At 41.4% G+C, this 15339-nt stretch overlaps 2 protein-coding genes across 10 annotated transcripts in view; one reads left to right on the top strand and one right to left on the bottom strand.

Moving 5' to 3' along the window:
- Positions 1 to 15339, top strand: part of LOC138742429 (UDP-GalNAc:beta-1,3-N-acetylgalactosaminyltransferase 1-like) — a 147805-nt gene that overhangs the window by 16797 nt on the left and 115669 nt on the right. The gene's annotated exons all lie outside the window — the stretch shown is intronic.
- On the bottom strand, positions 6762 to 7463 carry LOC138743022 (ADP-ribosylation factor-like protein 14). Its single transcript, XM_069897868.1, has one exon. The coding sequence runs from the start codon at positions 7461 to 7463 to the stop codon at positions 6912 to 6914; it is 552 nt and encodes a 183-aa protein (XP_069753969.1). The 3' UTR covers positions 6762 to 6911.

Below are 15339 nucleotides of genomic sequence, written 5' to 3' on the forward strand. Positions count from 1 at the left end.
GGGGGAGGACGTGGAGGGGGAGGACGTGGAGGGGGAGGACGTGGAGGGGGAGGACGTGGAGGGGGAGGACGTGGAGGGGGAGGACGTGGAGGGGGAGGACGTGGAGGGGGAGGACGTGGAGGGGGAGGACGTGGAGGGGGAGGACGTGGAGGGGGAGGACGTGGAGGGGGAGGAAGTGGACCTGTCCTTGGGCCTGCGCAAAGGAGCTTTTAGGTGGAGTGCAGTGTGCGCAGTACTGGCCCCACCCTTTACACCCATGGTTCGTGTGCCGTGGCCAAGCAAGCTGGGACATGGCAGCGAGGTCCTTGGGTCGTAGGTTTTATATCGGAGTGGCCTTCTCCTATGCATGTTTTTTACCCGGGCTGGAGGGGCTTGCCTCCCCTCCTAGATTGGACCATACTGCCCGGACCGGGGCCGAGGCCGCCGCTGCTTTCCCTGTGCCCGGACCGGGGCCGCCGCCTCCTACTTTCTGCTCAGACCGGGGCCTCCGCCTGCCTCACTCAACCGAGGCCGGGGCCGCCGCCTCCCCTTAGCTCTTGCCCGGATCGGGGCCGCCGCCGCCTACCCTCTGCCCGGACCGGGGCCGCCGCCTCTTTCCCTGTGCCCGGACTGGGGCCGCTGCCTCCTTCTTTCTGCCCGGACATTGTTAATGGCCTGCTGACTCTCAGGATGCCTGCTTCCTGATGGGACAGCTATCTTCACACCAGTACTGCTTTCATCCCAGATCCAGAGCAGCTGCATAGCCAGGGACTCGAAATGGCTTTTGCCAGTAGCGATTCCCCCAGGTTAGTTAACTTTTTAGCAGAGTACTCCCAGGTCTCAGTGGTCTCGCAGGGGCCTTGGGCATTACAACTTGCAGATTCCTGGCCCTCCTCCACATACCCATTTGAAAGCACCATCAGAGTGCCACTATATGGATTCTGGTCTGACCTTCAGGGGTTCAGACCTATAGGGCAGAGGATGTTCACAGTACTGATCTGCATCTTAACTATCCTTGTTGTCCATCCAGATGTCCCCATCCCGCAATCAAGTACCGGTATCATAGTTCGGATCTTGTCAGGGTACGACTACCAGGTAGCCCAATGAGCCACATTCCATTGCTGCATTTTGACTAGCCTGCACACTAGTTCACTGCCTGTATATTCCAGCTCTTTGGGACAGGCTTGCATGACCTGGGCTACTCTCAGCATCTCCACCTCACCTTACCTTTCGACTGGGTATTTTCCTGTTCTTGTTTCCCCAGGGCTTCGTGCTGGCCCCTGAGGACAGCTGCCAGTGGCCACAAAGTGCTTCTCTGGCTCCCCTTACAAAATAGTGCCCTATCTCCTCCCATTGTGGGTCCAGTCTATTGGACTAATCCACAGATTTGCCATGGTCTGCCAGCAGGCTGGCCAGGCTGTCAGATGCAGCATTAGCATCGGTCTGTCCTTCTTGTTAGCCCTGTTTGTAAGAATGCACAACAGGAGGGTTATGCATGCATGCTAATCAATACTGTAAAAAACAGCACAACTGCATGTGTCCTTGAAGCTCCTTGAACCCTACTTGCAGCACCCATTGTGATGCTAAAGAATAGGTTCCGAAGAGTCCTGGACATGTGTTAGTAGCAAACTATAGTCTTTATTTACATATGAAGGAATTCACAACAGGAAACACTCACACACATATACAAAGCAATAACACCCAGCTCATGCACATTGGATGCCAATTCATCAGACAATTGCAACTCATGGTTGTGATGCAAGGGTTACACAAACAATACCCACCACCCCCTCTTCAATAAGCACTAATTAACACAGGAACACTAATCCAGTTACAATTTACAAAGAATGAATCACGGGAGTCTTTCCCGGGTGTATGCCACAATAGTCCGCATGCTGTACTGGCATACACCAACTACACAACTGGTTCTCCAGCATCATCCATGGCTTCCAAACTGGACCGGACCCCTCACAATTGGTCTTCCAACGTCGACCCTTGCTTGCAACCTGAAATGAAAATCTGGGATCTTCTCAAGGGAAAAATGAGAGCAAGCTGGTCGATGTGGTGGGCTTTATACTGCAGCCGGCTGGAGGTGCTGGCCCAGGTGTGCCCACATGACCTGTGAGATCCAATTTCATGGCAGATTCACCTGTGGGCTGATCTAATCCTAAATTGGAAGATGAGGTGAAGACCTGTTTCCAGCTGGAGAGATTAGGTGACCTTCTGTATAACAATATTTTATTTGATATTATAAAAATAGAACATGGTGTTTGGGGTATAATGGCAGACATGTTTGAGGTGCAAAATTATATATTCCAGATTATATTTTAGGTTTTTAAGTTATGTTAGTGCTGGAAATTGGTGTTAAAATCGGCCTATTGAACTGCAGAATAGTCAATTGTGTTCTAATGTCCTAATGCATGGGACAGTTAGCGCAACAATTCGTGTAATGCTATTACTGGGTCAGCGACATGGGTTTGAACCTTGCACTGTCCAAGGGGTTTGTATGTCCTTCCCAAGTTTGAGTAGTTTCCTTCAGGTGCTCCATTTTCCTCCCACTTGTCAAAAGCATGTGAGGGTTGTAGGTTAATTGGTGTATTTGACCAGCATGGACCCATTGGTCACAAGGGCCTGTTACTGTGCTGTACTTTAATGAAATTCAACATTTTAATATGGAACTCTGCACTATCTGCTTGGTTCTCCTAGTCTGTCTAGCAGTTTTCCAGTCCTCCAAATGCATATGCTTACATTGTGAGCTTATCACTCAATGTGCTTTTCACCCTATTTCAGCTTTCTAGATGGACTATAATGATCAAAATTCATCAGATAGACTGGAACAATGCAAAGAGGAAAACATACAAGGACAGTACTAATTGGCTAAAAATACTGGTCTTGGCAATTTTAGTCCAAGGTGACTATGATTTGATGGATTGCTCTATGCCGAGGAGTTGGAATCTCCAAAACATCAACTTTTAATTTCCCTCTATGGATGATGCCTAACCCTCTGAATTCTTCCAGCAAGTTCTTTTTTCCAGGAGACAGTGAATGATGATAGTTGGCTTGGATTTGGATGTCTGAGTAGAGGTGTTCCACAAGGATCAGTGCTGGGACCCTTTCCATTTGTAAAATATGTGAATTACATGGATGTGCAAGGCATAATCATTACATTTGACACACAAAAAGTTGGTGGAGTTGTTGATTATGTGGAAGGTAGTTTTTGGCTGCAGATATATATCTATATTTATTTATCTATATACTTATTTGTGAAATGGGCTGAGAAATAGCATATGGAGTTTAATCCAGACAAGTGTGAGGTGATGCATTTTGGGAGTACCAATGAAGTCAGGGCATGCATCACGAATGGTCAGGTCTAGGTGGGCGGGGGGGGGTGGAAGGTGTTGAACAGAGGGACCTTGAAATTCAATGAAATACATGACCATATATTCTAGAAGGTGGCAACACAGGTAGATAACATGGTAAAGAAGGCATATGGGATATTTGCCTTCAAAAAGAGGGGGTGGTGGGTATCCACAGAAATATGGAAAGTTTTGCTTCAGCTTTATAAAATCTTGCTCAGACTGCTGAGAAAAGATGTGATAGGTTTGGAGAAATGGAGTGGAGATTTACTAGAATATTGCCTGGGATGGAGCAGATCTGTTATGAAGAGAGGCAGGAGAGTTAATAGGGGACATGATTGAGGTATATAAAATTGTGAGTGGTATTGTTACGATCCCAGAAGACCCCAAAACCCAGCAGCAAACCTCCAAGTTCACTGGTTGCAGGCAATTCTTATACTGTGCACAGAATTTAACATTTATGAAAGGTAAATTGTTACCACTCGGGAAGGTTCTTGTTAGTTTTCAGAGAGAGATTTGTTGGTCACTGGATAGAAACTGATTCCTTCTAATCAGCCACGTCAGTGTCTTGCTGAAGAAACAACGCCCCATCAGGGTTTTCCAGATGATAACCTCTTTCTTTCAGGTCACCACAGAGTTCCTTTTTGTTTCTCTTATTTCAAGTGAAACATTAGGCTGCCAGTCCTCCTCTTGTATGGTCCACAAGGGCTTTGACCAGGCTGAACTAAGAACTCACAACCCATCTTCAGAATGAGATTTTTTCACATACTTGCCAGCTTGTCCTGTTCCAGTCCCAGCTGCTGCTGCTGAACTGTAGAACTGAATTCTCTCTCTCTCTCACTCAGAGAAAACTACATGACCATCTTAGAACAGCCAACTGCACTCAAACAGACTGTGGCTCCAGACTTAATCTTCCGAATTTGTTCATCTATTGTTTTCCAAAACGATAATCCATTACCTCACAGCATGTCCAATGAACCCCTATTTGTGATGGCCTTCAAAGTTTGTGCAAAGGCACTCGGAGCCTGAACTGTCTGGCTTGAGCAGAGCTCTGGCATTTTAAATGAGAACCGTTTTGAAGTGTTTGTATGTGACCTACACAATTTATGTCCTTTAAAACAATAAAAATACAACATAATCTGTCACAGGTATAGATAGGGAAGACTGGAGGAAACTTCTCCCCACATCAGAGATAGATAAAACTCGAGGACACAGATTTATGGTAAGGATGGAGAGATTTTGAAGAGACCTAACTAGTACCTTTCTTAGCCAGAGAATGGAAAGTACTTGGAATGCAATACTGAAGAGTGTTGTTGAATCTGGCCTCTGGTGGCATTTATAGTTTAGATGAACACTTAATCATCTCAGAGATTACAGACCTACAAGTTTGGAATTGATAGGAAAATTGGTTATTGTGGATGAAGAAAAACATTGTCTATGGTTACAACAGAATCATCTCATTATGTGGCGAGGGAATTCAGACATCAGAGAAGATGCAGTTTTGGAAGTTGAACCAAGCCAGTCCATATACAGTAAATGGGAGGATTTCAGGGAATGTTATAAATAGCGAGACCAAGAGGAAGAAGTACATAGTTCTCTGAAAGATGATTTTCTTGATCAGCAACCCAAAATGTATAAAATACACCCCAAAATGTTCAGGAAGCAAAATCTTCATTGTCCAGTGTAGTTAGTATGAACCATTCTCTGAATAAGACAAGTGTGAACAAGTGATAAAACACTATTTGTTAACAGTTTAATATAACTTAGATATTAAAGCATGATGTTACCCCTATGCTAAAACTAAAGAAAAAGGAATATGACTACAAATTACCATACATAAATCTTGTAGTTGTTAATTCCACGTAATAGTCAACCCCACTTTTCTGGCCTAAAAATCAAGTGTTTTTGTATGACTCATATAAAAGCCTATTATTGGCTCCGACCGCCTGCCATCCAAACTCCCTACCTCGACATGGACCCTCGCCATGGCCACCCCCCCCCCCCCCACATTGGAGCTCCCGACGCCATGCCCCAGCCACCTTCCCATCCGAGCTTGCGATGCCCTGACCACCGGTCTTCTGGAGCTCCTGATGCCACAGCCACCCGCCCATCTGAGTTCCTGAAATCCCAACCGCAGATCCTTGCCCTGTCCACTACCCTTCCAAACAACTCCCAATGCCCCAACTGCCCACCCACTGGAGCTGCCAACGCACTGACTGCCTACCCACCTGAGCTCCTGACACCCTAACTGCTCACCCATCTGAGCTCCCAATGCCCTGACCACTGGAGTTCCTAACACCCTGTCTGCTTGGCCAACCAAACTACTGATGCCCGGATCGCGGATCTTTGCCCCAGCTACTTGCCCATCCAATCTCCAGATTGCAAATCCTTGCCTCAACCACCAGCCTATCTGAATTCCCAATCACAGATCCTCGCCCCGGCCACCCATCCAAACTTCCAACACTGGCCACCCGCTCATCTGAGCTCCCGACACCTTGAACCACACAGGTACGAAACGAGGTAAAAGGTTTGACCCATGTAATAGTTGACCCCGCCCCCCCCCCCCCTTTTTGGCCCAAAAAAGTGGCCCCAAAAATTTGACAATTACATATGTACATATATGGGATTGTAATTTCTTACATTTCTCTTTTTTGAGATCAAAGAAATAGGATTTAATTTTATTTGCCATCAAGATCAAATATTAGTTGCATATTTTGGTTTGAAATAAAGCCACAAAAATTACTGGCACACTGAATGTGGTGCCTCCAACTTGATGAAATAAACAGTTGTCATTTTAAGACACAAGCTGCGATATGTACAAGATAAATACAGGGAAGTTATTGAAGATTTATAGAAATCTTTTAACTTCTCATTGAAACAATCCACCTCTGGACATTGAGTAGTGTGGTGCTGCCTTGAGTTGAAGATTCTCCCATTCCATCAAAATACAGTAGGTTTTCATTACATATTTCCAGTTTGAGAATGGATTAGCCTTTTAGAGAGTTAACCTAATCTATCAATGTGCATTAAGGGTCAGAAATTAAACTTGATCATTTAAATGCTGACATTCTGTATGTGAACATACCTGTACTTTTCACAGCAACTTGCATTTGCTTTCTGCCTTTCATACAGTAAATATATCCAACAAATTTCAACACAGAGCCACATTAGAATATATTAGAAGATTTGATAAGCAGATTGTATGGAGTATTAAAAGAAGGAAAGGCAAATTGGGAACCAAATGTTTTTCAGTGATGCATTTCCAGCGCTAGGAGTCCAGGTCGCTGATTGAGTTGCCTCTGACATTCATTGCTGCACCAACAAAGTGTATTCTAAAACATGATTATTATTGGTTCTATATTTAATATTTAACCTAAAACTAACAGAAGTGACAGACCATGACTGCAACAGTTGGATTTTAGGTTCGATCAAGCACATCTTTACATTAAATATCAGCATATAAAACTGTTTGTGTTCTTCCATTCCAATATTCATCAACGAGGATTGTAAATTCTGCATCGTTGTAGTACTTTTATTCATCTCCCTTCTTGTATATGTGTGTATGACCTATCATCTTTAGAGAGTCATTTCTTTTTGAAGTACATGCGAAATTAAAACATTAAAAGCTGCTCTTAATCCCTCGCCTGTCTTTGCACAGCAGGGTTGCACGTACCAGTCTCGATCCGAGCAGCATCTCCTCAAATGAAAGCATTTGGTGATTTCTTCTGCAGACAGCGCACCATTAAGATCCTGTTTGTTTGCCATTACCACTACGGGGATCCCTTTCAAACATTCGTGCTTTAGTGCCCGCTCGAATTCTTTTCTGGAATCTTCTATGCGTTTCTTGTCTGCACTGTCCACCACAAACACAAGTCCATCAGTGTCCTGGAAATAAAAGGGCCAGAGTTGCCGCATCTTGTATTGTCCTCCAACATCCCAAACTGTAAGGGAAACTCTCTTATCATGCTGTAGCATTTCCACATTGAAGCCTATGGTGGAGGCTGTGAGAAATTCAGAATTACTGAATTTTAGTTTGTATAACAAGGTTGATTTACCCGCATCTTCCAGACCCAGCATTAACACGCGAACTTGTTTCGTTTTCAATTCTTTAGAAGTCACCAAACCCATTTGGAGTCAACAAATGTGTTTTTATGCTGCAATTGTTTTCAGCTGACTTTACCAACAGAGCTTGGGAGAAATCTTTGAACAAATTAATTTCTGTAGCTGGTTTTCCCTTTTGATACAAGCTAATAAAAAGCAAACAACTGCACCTATTAATACAGTGCCTCATAATCAAATTCTGTAAAAGATAACAAAATCTTTGGTTTGAGCACTGATATCAATGCAAATAAGCAGAAGGTTGGAACAGGTATGTGGCAAGGGGATGGGAGGGAGGAAAGTACAAGCAGGTGACTCAGGACACCTGTCAGAGTTGCTCAACCTGCAGGCTTGGTGATATACTTGGAAAAAATATTTTCTACCAGGAACACAAAAACCCATGAGAAAGCCATTAATCCCTTTAAACCTGACCCACTTTTCAATATGATTATGGCTGATCTACCTTAGGCCTCATCTCATTTGTGCCCTCAATTCCCTGATTGGTCAAAAATGTAATTACTTAATCAATACCTCATTGATCCAGCCCCCACAACCCAATAGGGTAAAGAGATCTGTAGATTCAATACCCTCCGTGAGAAGAAGTTTCAGGGCAGTGAAACAAGAAAGTCTGCAAATGCTGTGTTTGTAGTAAATACACAAAGTTGTTGGAAAAACTCAGCAGGTCCCGCAGCATCCATAGGAGGCAAAGATATCTGTAATCAACTTTTTGGCCCTGAGCCCTTCATCAAACTATGAGTAAAAGCAGGGAGCTACCTGATTAAAAAGATAGAGCGGTGACGGAAGAAGGGGCAGGCGTAGGAGCACTGGCCAACTGCCGAGTCCATAGGTGGATATAGGTAGAAGGGCAGGAGCGAAAAGCTGAGAATTAATCAGGGAAGAGAGGTGGCAGATCTGTAAGAAAGGAGACAAAGGGATAGGGAGGGAGATAGAGAAAGACAATGGGAGGTGAGTGTAAACTGTAAAAGGTAGTGGACATAGCCCAGTACATCACAAGCAAAACTTTCCCCACCATTGAGAAAATCTAAATGGAATACTGCTGTCGGAGAGCAACATCAATCATCAAGGACGCACACCACCTAGGACATGCTCTGTTCTTGCTGCTGCCATCTTGAAAGAGGTATAGGTGCCACAAGACTCGTACCATCAGGTTCAGGAACATTTACTACCCTCCACAACAAACTCAATCAAAGGATCATTTAAAGACTCTTACTTTGCACATTATTTAATACTGAATTTTTTTCTGTTATGTTTGTTTAAATTTCTCTCATTTTCTTGAGTACATTTACACTATAGATAAGTAGAAATTCTGCCTGGCTGGCAAGGAAAAAAAATCTCAGGACTGTATGTGATGTCATGTCTCCTATTACACTGGATTTGGTTTTGTAGCAGGTAATATCATTTAGGCATCTTCCACAGGTGTCAAGTATCCTTCATTGTTTCCATTCTCATCCAGAATCACCACTTCACCTGGGAGATGGCTTTTTGTCGGTTGTACCTATACATTGTGTAGTTTTCCAGGTCTTCAGACTTAAATGCCTGTGATCAGAGGATCCAGATATTGAGGCTGGGGTTTGTGAAGGTGCCAATAGCAAGCAGAGCTCCTGAAGGATCTTGACCATTGATCCTTATTGCATCGATGGTTTGGAACCAGGAGCCAAGGATGGAGTCTTGAGCTCAGGTGCACTGCTAGACCAGACATGAGGGCAGGAGGCCATGTGATTACCAAGGTTACCGAGGTAACGGGATTGGAGGAGGTGGCAGGATCCACAGACGATTTCTCTGAAGGGACTTTCTTTTGCTTCTCTTTGTCATCTTGATAGTGGTGCTGAACGATTGGCACTTTTTATGTGCCTTCGCAGAACAAATGAAGGAAAACAAATGTACATGACAATAAAGAAATCCTGAAATATAATACCCATTGTTAGAAAAAAAGCTGTTAGAATCAGTTATTCAGCAATTACAGCATATTTGGAAAGTTAATGTCCAACCAAAAAAGTCATTATGGGTCCAATAAAAGGAAATCATGTCTGACAACTTTACTTTTTGAGGAAGTCTTATGCAGTGTGGAGCATGGGGAACTATTAAATATATTTGGTCTTTGAGAAGGAGTTCACAAGATAACACCCTATGGAGGTAATCCCCAAGGATTGAATAATAAATAGGGGTTATTTGCCAACTTGCGACAAGTAGAGAGCCACAGGGAACAGTGCTGGGACTGCAGCTGTTTACTATAAATATATATTATATATAAACACCCTGTTAAAGGCTTGGCAGAAGCAAGTGCAAATTACAAATTTGCAAACAATATAAAACTTTATTGGAGGGCAAGTTGTGAGGAGAATGAAAATAGTTTACAAACATTAATTCAGATGGATAGTGAATGGGCAAAAGTTTGCAAATGTGCAAAAATATGAAGTTGTTCATTGTGTTCAAAAAAACAAAATAAAATATCAATTAATTGGACATCCTACTGCTTCCTTGCTTGTTATGCACCACACAATTATAGTAAATAAATTTACAAAAAAATAGACTTTATGAAACAATGATTCTAAATTAAAATTTGATTTTCTGAAACTTTGGATCTTTGGTAATAAGATGCTTGAGAAGCAAGGTGTGTGGCATAAATACAGATGTTCAAGATGAAAGTTTAACACAAGGTCATAAACGTATATACACACAAACACTCACAAAGAACTTTCCTCCATCCACTGAATGGTAGTGATGAAAGTTTCCAAAATTGATTCACAGATCATGGTGCAAAAGTTAATCCCAATCAGTAGCAATGCTAGAAATGAAAAAGGCCAGGTAATTTAATCAATTAATTTACTTTATAAATTCCAAATCCAAATCACTGCCCAAGGGCGAGTAAACAGAGCCAGCGAAACAAAGGATTCTTACTGTAGTGGTTCGTGAAATACAGAAAGTCAAATAGACACAGCTAGTAATCAGGAAGGCTAATGTTATGTTATTCGAGTTGGAGTGTAAGACTAAAAACTTGCTGCAATCATATCTGGAGTGGGTTTTTTTGGTATCCATGTTGAGGGAGATTTTCTTGCCTTGTAAAATGAGCATAGATTCACAAGAAGAATTCTTGAGATGAGAATATTTTCCCATGAATACCCATTATGTAAACATTGCTTAGTCTTACTAGAGCTTAGAGGATATCAATGAAATATAGAAGATTCTAAAAAGGTTTGGTGATGCTGATTGTTTCCACAGACTGGGCCATCTGATACTAGATATCATAGTTGCCTGCTAAGGGGGATAAGAAAAATTTCTTTATAATTTTTCATCCAAGAATGGTGTGAATGTTCAGTAATTCAAGACTAAGAACAATAGACTGAATAAATAAATGGATATGTAAACACATGGTTTTATTGAAAGATTGAGCAATCAATCTTTTTGGGCCAACTTTTGGGGGATTTTGGAACAACTCTTGCTCCTACAATTCCTACAGTTTTATTCAAGGCACAGTTCAGACATTATCTCTTTTAATAGTGAGCCAGATTCAAGATTCCTCCCACCACTGGGTTCTTTTGCTCTGTGCCAAATCACAATATTGTTGTCATCCTGAGGTGCTAACTAATTTGATCGAGATTACACAAAACCATATCACAATTAGAAAATTACAGAAAACAGGAGGGATACTTTCATTCTTTATATTCAATTGAAATGATAATAAATTTAAACTAAGATTACAGAGATCAATAGGTTACCCCATGAGCTGATTAATGTTACCAGCAGCATGAGACCTCAATTGTGGATATCTCAGACCAAACTTAGGTACAAAATGATAATGATGACCAGCCTATTATAACATTGAGACCACATTAAGTGTCCATTTTCTACGATATTGGATTATTTAAACCGTTTTGATTTTGCTGCATATAAATCTTTAAAAATCATGTAAGGAGGATGGCAGTAAATTAAACAGAGAAATCTCACCCAACCTTATTGTGCTTAATTTATTTTGTCTTTCCCATAAATTTGTAATGTGTGTACTAAAGAAATGAAAACAGCAAATGTTATTAAGTTGAATTCCACAAAATGAAGTTCAGCTGCACTATTGAACCCGAGTAATCCACACCTTAATTTCAAAGGGCACATTTGTTTTTCAACATTCATCATGTTTTGTAGATAAGGAAATATCACTGTTGAGTTACCTTCTTATCCAAGTAACCCTGTAACTCAAGATAGTCACTGTGTGTTAAAATGATGCAATAAAATTAAAATGAATTGAATAATCAATAAATATTATTGCACACAGTGAATACCCATGACTGTGTTAATGTGTTACTCCATAGCCCTAATTATGAGCTGCTCCTCCATATCATTCTAAACCTGTGGTGCAATATCCACCCATTAGTTTCACAAAAGAGCCTGAAATCAATAGTCTCTCAATCTTCCATATTGAATTCAAATTGCTACTTCTCTCTCCCCTGGTCTGGCTAATGATATCTTCTTGCTTTCTTAGTCATTATCAACTATTTAAATTGTAGGCCATGCAAAGAAACTTCCAGGAATATATCCAACCAGTGTACACAACCTTATTTTATTTGCAGCTTTTCATGAGAAATTAGCAATAATGTGATGCTTGCATCAGTTCAGTTGCTTACCTTTTTCGAGTTAGTATTTTTTTCTCTTCAGGTATAGTTTAATGTCTTCACTCAATTGTGCTTCTGCATTTCACATATATTTTCCCAAAGCTGATGACCCAAGGCCCCATGTGAAGTTCATCCTCATTGAATCAGAGAATATGTGTAAGTGTTCACTGATTTAGGCACTAGAGCAAAGTGGAAAAGAAACTTTTGCATTTGTTTTGATGAAACAACATTCACTCTGAAGTAATTCAAACTGATGCAAAGTAACTTAAGATCACTTGAAAATGCAAACAACGCTGCAGAGTAGCCTCCAGATCAACAGGGTGTCTGTTTAAGCCCAACACCAGGATTATGAACATATAATCCATGTTGTCATTGCCGTATACTTGAGCTACCACTGTTAATTTGAGGAAATATTGAACTTAATTTTCATTTATTTTGACGATGTGAAGAAAAATAGTGATAAAGGGATGAGGGCGTCATGGAGAATGCAGTCCCTGCAGAAGGCAGAGAGGGGAAAGAAGAAGATGTGTCTGATTATTGGATTATGATGTAGGTGGTGGAAATTGAAGACGATAATATCTTGGATGTGGAGGCTGGTAGAGTGGTAGCTGAAGACAAGGGAATCCTGTCATTGTCGGGGTAGGGCGCCCAGAGCAGATGTGTGGGAAATAGAGGAGATGCAGGTAGGGGCTGGATTGATGACAATAAGAGGGGATCCTGCACTTTTTCAAATGTCATATAAGTAACAAGATGAAGAAGGACATCTTGGATGTTCTGGAATGGAAGATTTCATCCTGGAAGCAGATGCTGACAGAGACAGAGGAAGTGAGAGAAAGGAATAGAATCCATACAGGGGATGAGGTGTGAAAATTTTTAATCAAGGTAACTGTGGGAGTTGATGGGTTTTTAGAAAATATCTGTAGATTATTAGTAATTATTAAAATAATGATTAAGATGAGTAGATTTCTTATTTTTTTTTGTACATAAGAATATAAAAAATAGAAGCAGGAGCAGGCCATTTGGTCTGTCAAGTCTTCTGGCCATTCAATAAGATCATGACCAATCTGACCATGGACTCAGCTCTACTTATTTGCCTGCCCCATAATCCTTATTTCCCATACTATTCAAAACTCTACCTGCGCCTTGAATACATTTAATGAGGCTTCCTCCACTCTTTCATTAGGCCAAGAATTCCACAGATTCACTACTCCCTGGGTGAAGCAGTTCTTCCTCATCTCTTTCTTAAATCTATTCTCCCAAATCTTGAGGCCATGTCCCTCAGTTCTATTCTCAATTGCCAGAGGAAACAACCTGCCAACTCTTTCCTGATGAGCTTGTACTTCAGGAGCCATTCATTCTTTTTGAATTATTGTGGGATTTTAATCTCTGCAGCAATTTTTTCTGGCTGTAATTCAGAGATACATCTTTTTAGTTTGTATTATTACATATTATTACAATATCTTTGAAATTTGTTCAATTGCAGTTGTTTATATGACATTTGAAATCAAAACAGCCTGGCTGGCTGGCAGCGTGACAGAGGATTCTCTATGTTCCTATGTTGTAGGTTATTCCCAGGGATGCACACAACGTCAGACATCAAGTATTGCTGAAAGACCATCAATTTGATGAAAGTTGCACTTTGGTCTGCCCAAACACTTTTGGTCTTTCAGCACATGGAGATGTGGGAATGCTGTTGACTGGCACATTCCATGCTGTCTCAAAATGCCTCAAAACTTGAAAACAACCTTGTGTTGCTTGAACACTATACAGGGAAGTCTAGCAGCAAACTCCTTTTCTTCCTTCAAAAATGTTTAATCCATTCAGTTTCCATGCCCCCTATACATCTTGGGTCCCCCTTATTAAGGATTATAGTTTGTGGCCCTCCTTAAACATGGCACCCCAGGGGCTGTATGGCCCCTGTTGAGAATGGCTGGTTGAAAGAATCCTTCCATTACCAGGCATTGAGGGGCTGAGAGGAAAAGCCCCTTAAACCACAGAAGGGGGAGTAATGTCAAATTGCCACAGCAGTGGTAATGGTGTAAATAGAAATGATTGTAATAATATACAGTGATGAAAATGTATGGATATGAAAGAAAGGGTTGGAAGAGACTGAAATGTTTTCCTTTTGTAAATAATTTATTGTGAATAAAGTCTATTTTTGGTTAAAAAAACAAAAAAACTGGAGGTTCAGAGGCAAAGAGGTCAATCAGATCCTGGCTAGTCCCACACTTCTGCATTTGGAAAAGCAGGCCAGGCATCTATGATGGCTTGAGGCCCAGATAACTGGGAGTACCATTTGTGGTAAACCACTGTGTATATGTTTTGGCTGTGTTAGTACTTGTTATAGTTCATCTGGACATAGACCTTGTGACTCTGCCACACCTCCCTCCTCAGTCCAGGACTGTTGATCAGTATGGTCGTGTCTCCATTCTGTGGTTAATAAAAGCCTATCAGTTCCTATATAACTTTTAGACTTTAGAAGTAATTGATGGTGCATCACCATTGTATTCAATGAACCTGATTAGAGATATTGTTTAAACAAATGTTGATGGATGTATTTTTTAAAATTATTGGCATATTATTTAAAACTCAGCCCCTATATAGATGGTTTATTAATTGCCAACTTGACATCTGAAGAAGTATGTGAAATAATTTTGAGTACTAACCAATGCCAGGATCCCATTACAATAAAAAGTCAGCTATCAATCTGTTAAAGCATAGAAAATCCACGTTACCTACCGACACAACTTCGGGATGTGAAAAGAAACTAGAGCAACCATTGGAAACACAAACAGAGTTAGAGGGATAGCACACAAACTCTCACAGTACTGAAGTCACCAAGGGGAGTTGGTTTATATGGATCAGCAAAACATCATGGGCCAAAGGGGTCCTGTTCTATACTGAATGGTGATTAAATCAGGCACTCCTTACAACAATGCCACCTTAATCATGATTTTAGATTTTACAAAAATTGTACAAAAGAAAATGGAGCGGGGATGGGCTGCAGAATTTGAGCCCAGGCTGGAGGAAGAAGATGGATGCAATACATTTGTACTTACAGAAACTTGTTATCTGTCCAGTCAGTAGAAGTAAGGATGTGTATGCAGTGTGTGATTAAGAGAGCAAATGCTATTATGACCATCGTAGAGATAGAGATCATTTATTGGAGCAGTAAATGGGTATTGGTGGGCTGCAGCTTGAGTACAGGATTGATCCCCTTATTTGTATATACTTTTGTTCTGGAGAGCATTCAGCAAAGATTCACTGGGGATGACATATGA

This window comes from Narcine bancroftii, chromosome 9, assembly GCF_036971445.1.
Source record: "Narcine bancroftii isolate sNarBan1 chromosome 9, sNarBan1.hap1, whole genome shotgun sequence".
Taxonomy (NCBI): domain Eukaryota; kingdom Metazoa; phylum Chordata; class Chondrichthyes; order Torpediniformes; family Narcinidae; genus Narcine; species Narcine bancroftii.

What these genes read in the sequence shown, in the direction of transcription:
- LOC138743022 (XM_069897868.1), bottom strand. Translation starts at nt 7,463, where the DNA reads ATGGGTTTGGTGACTTCTAAAGAATTGAAAACGAAACAAGTTCGCGTG.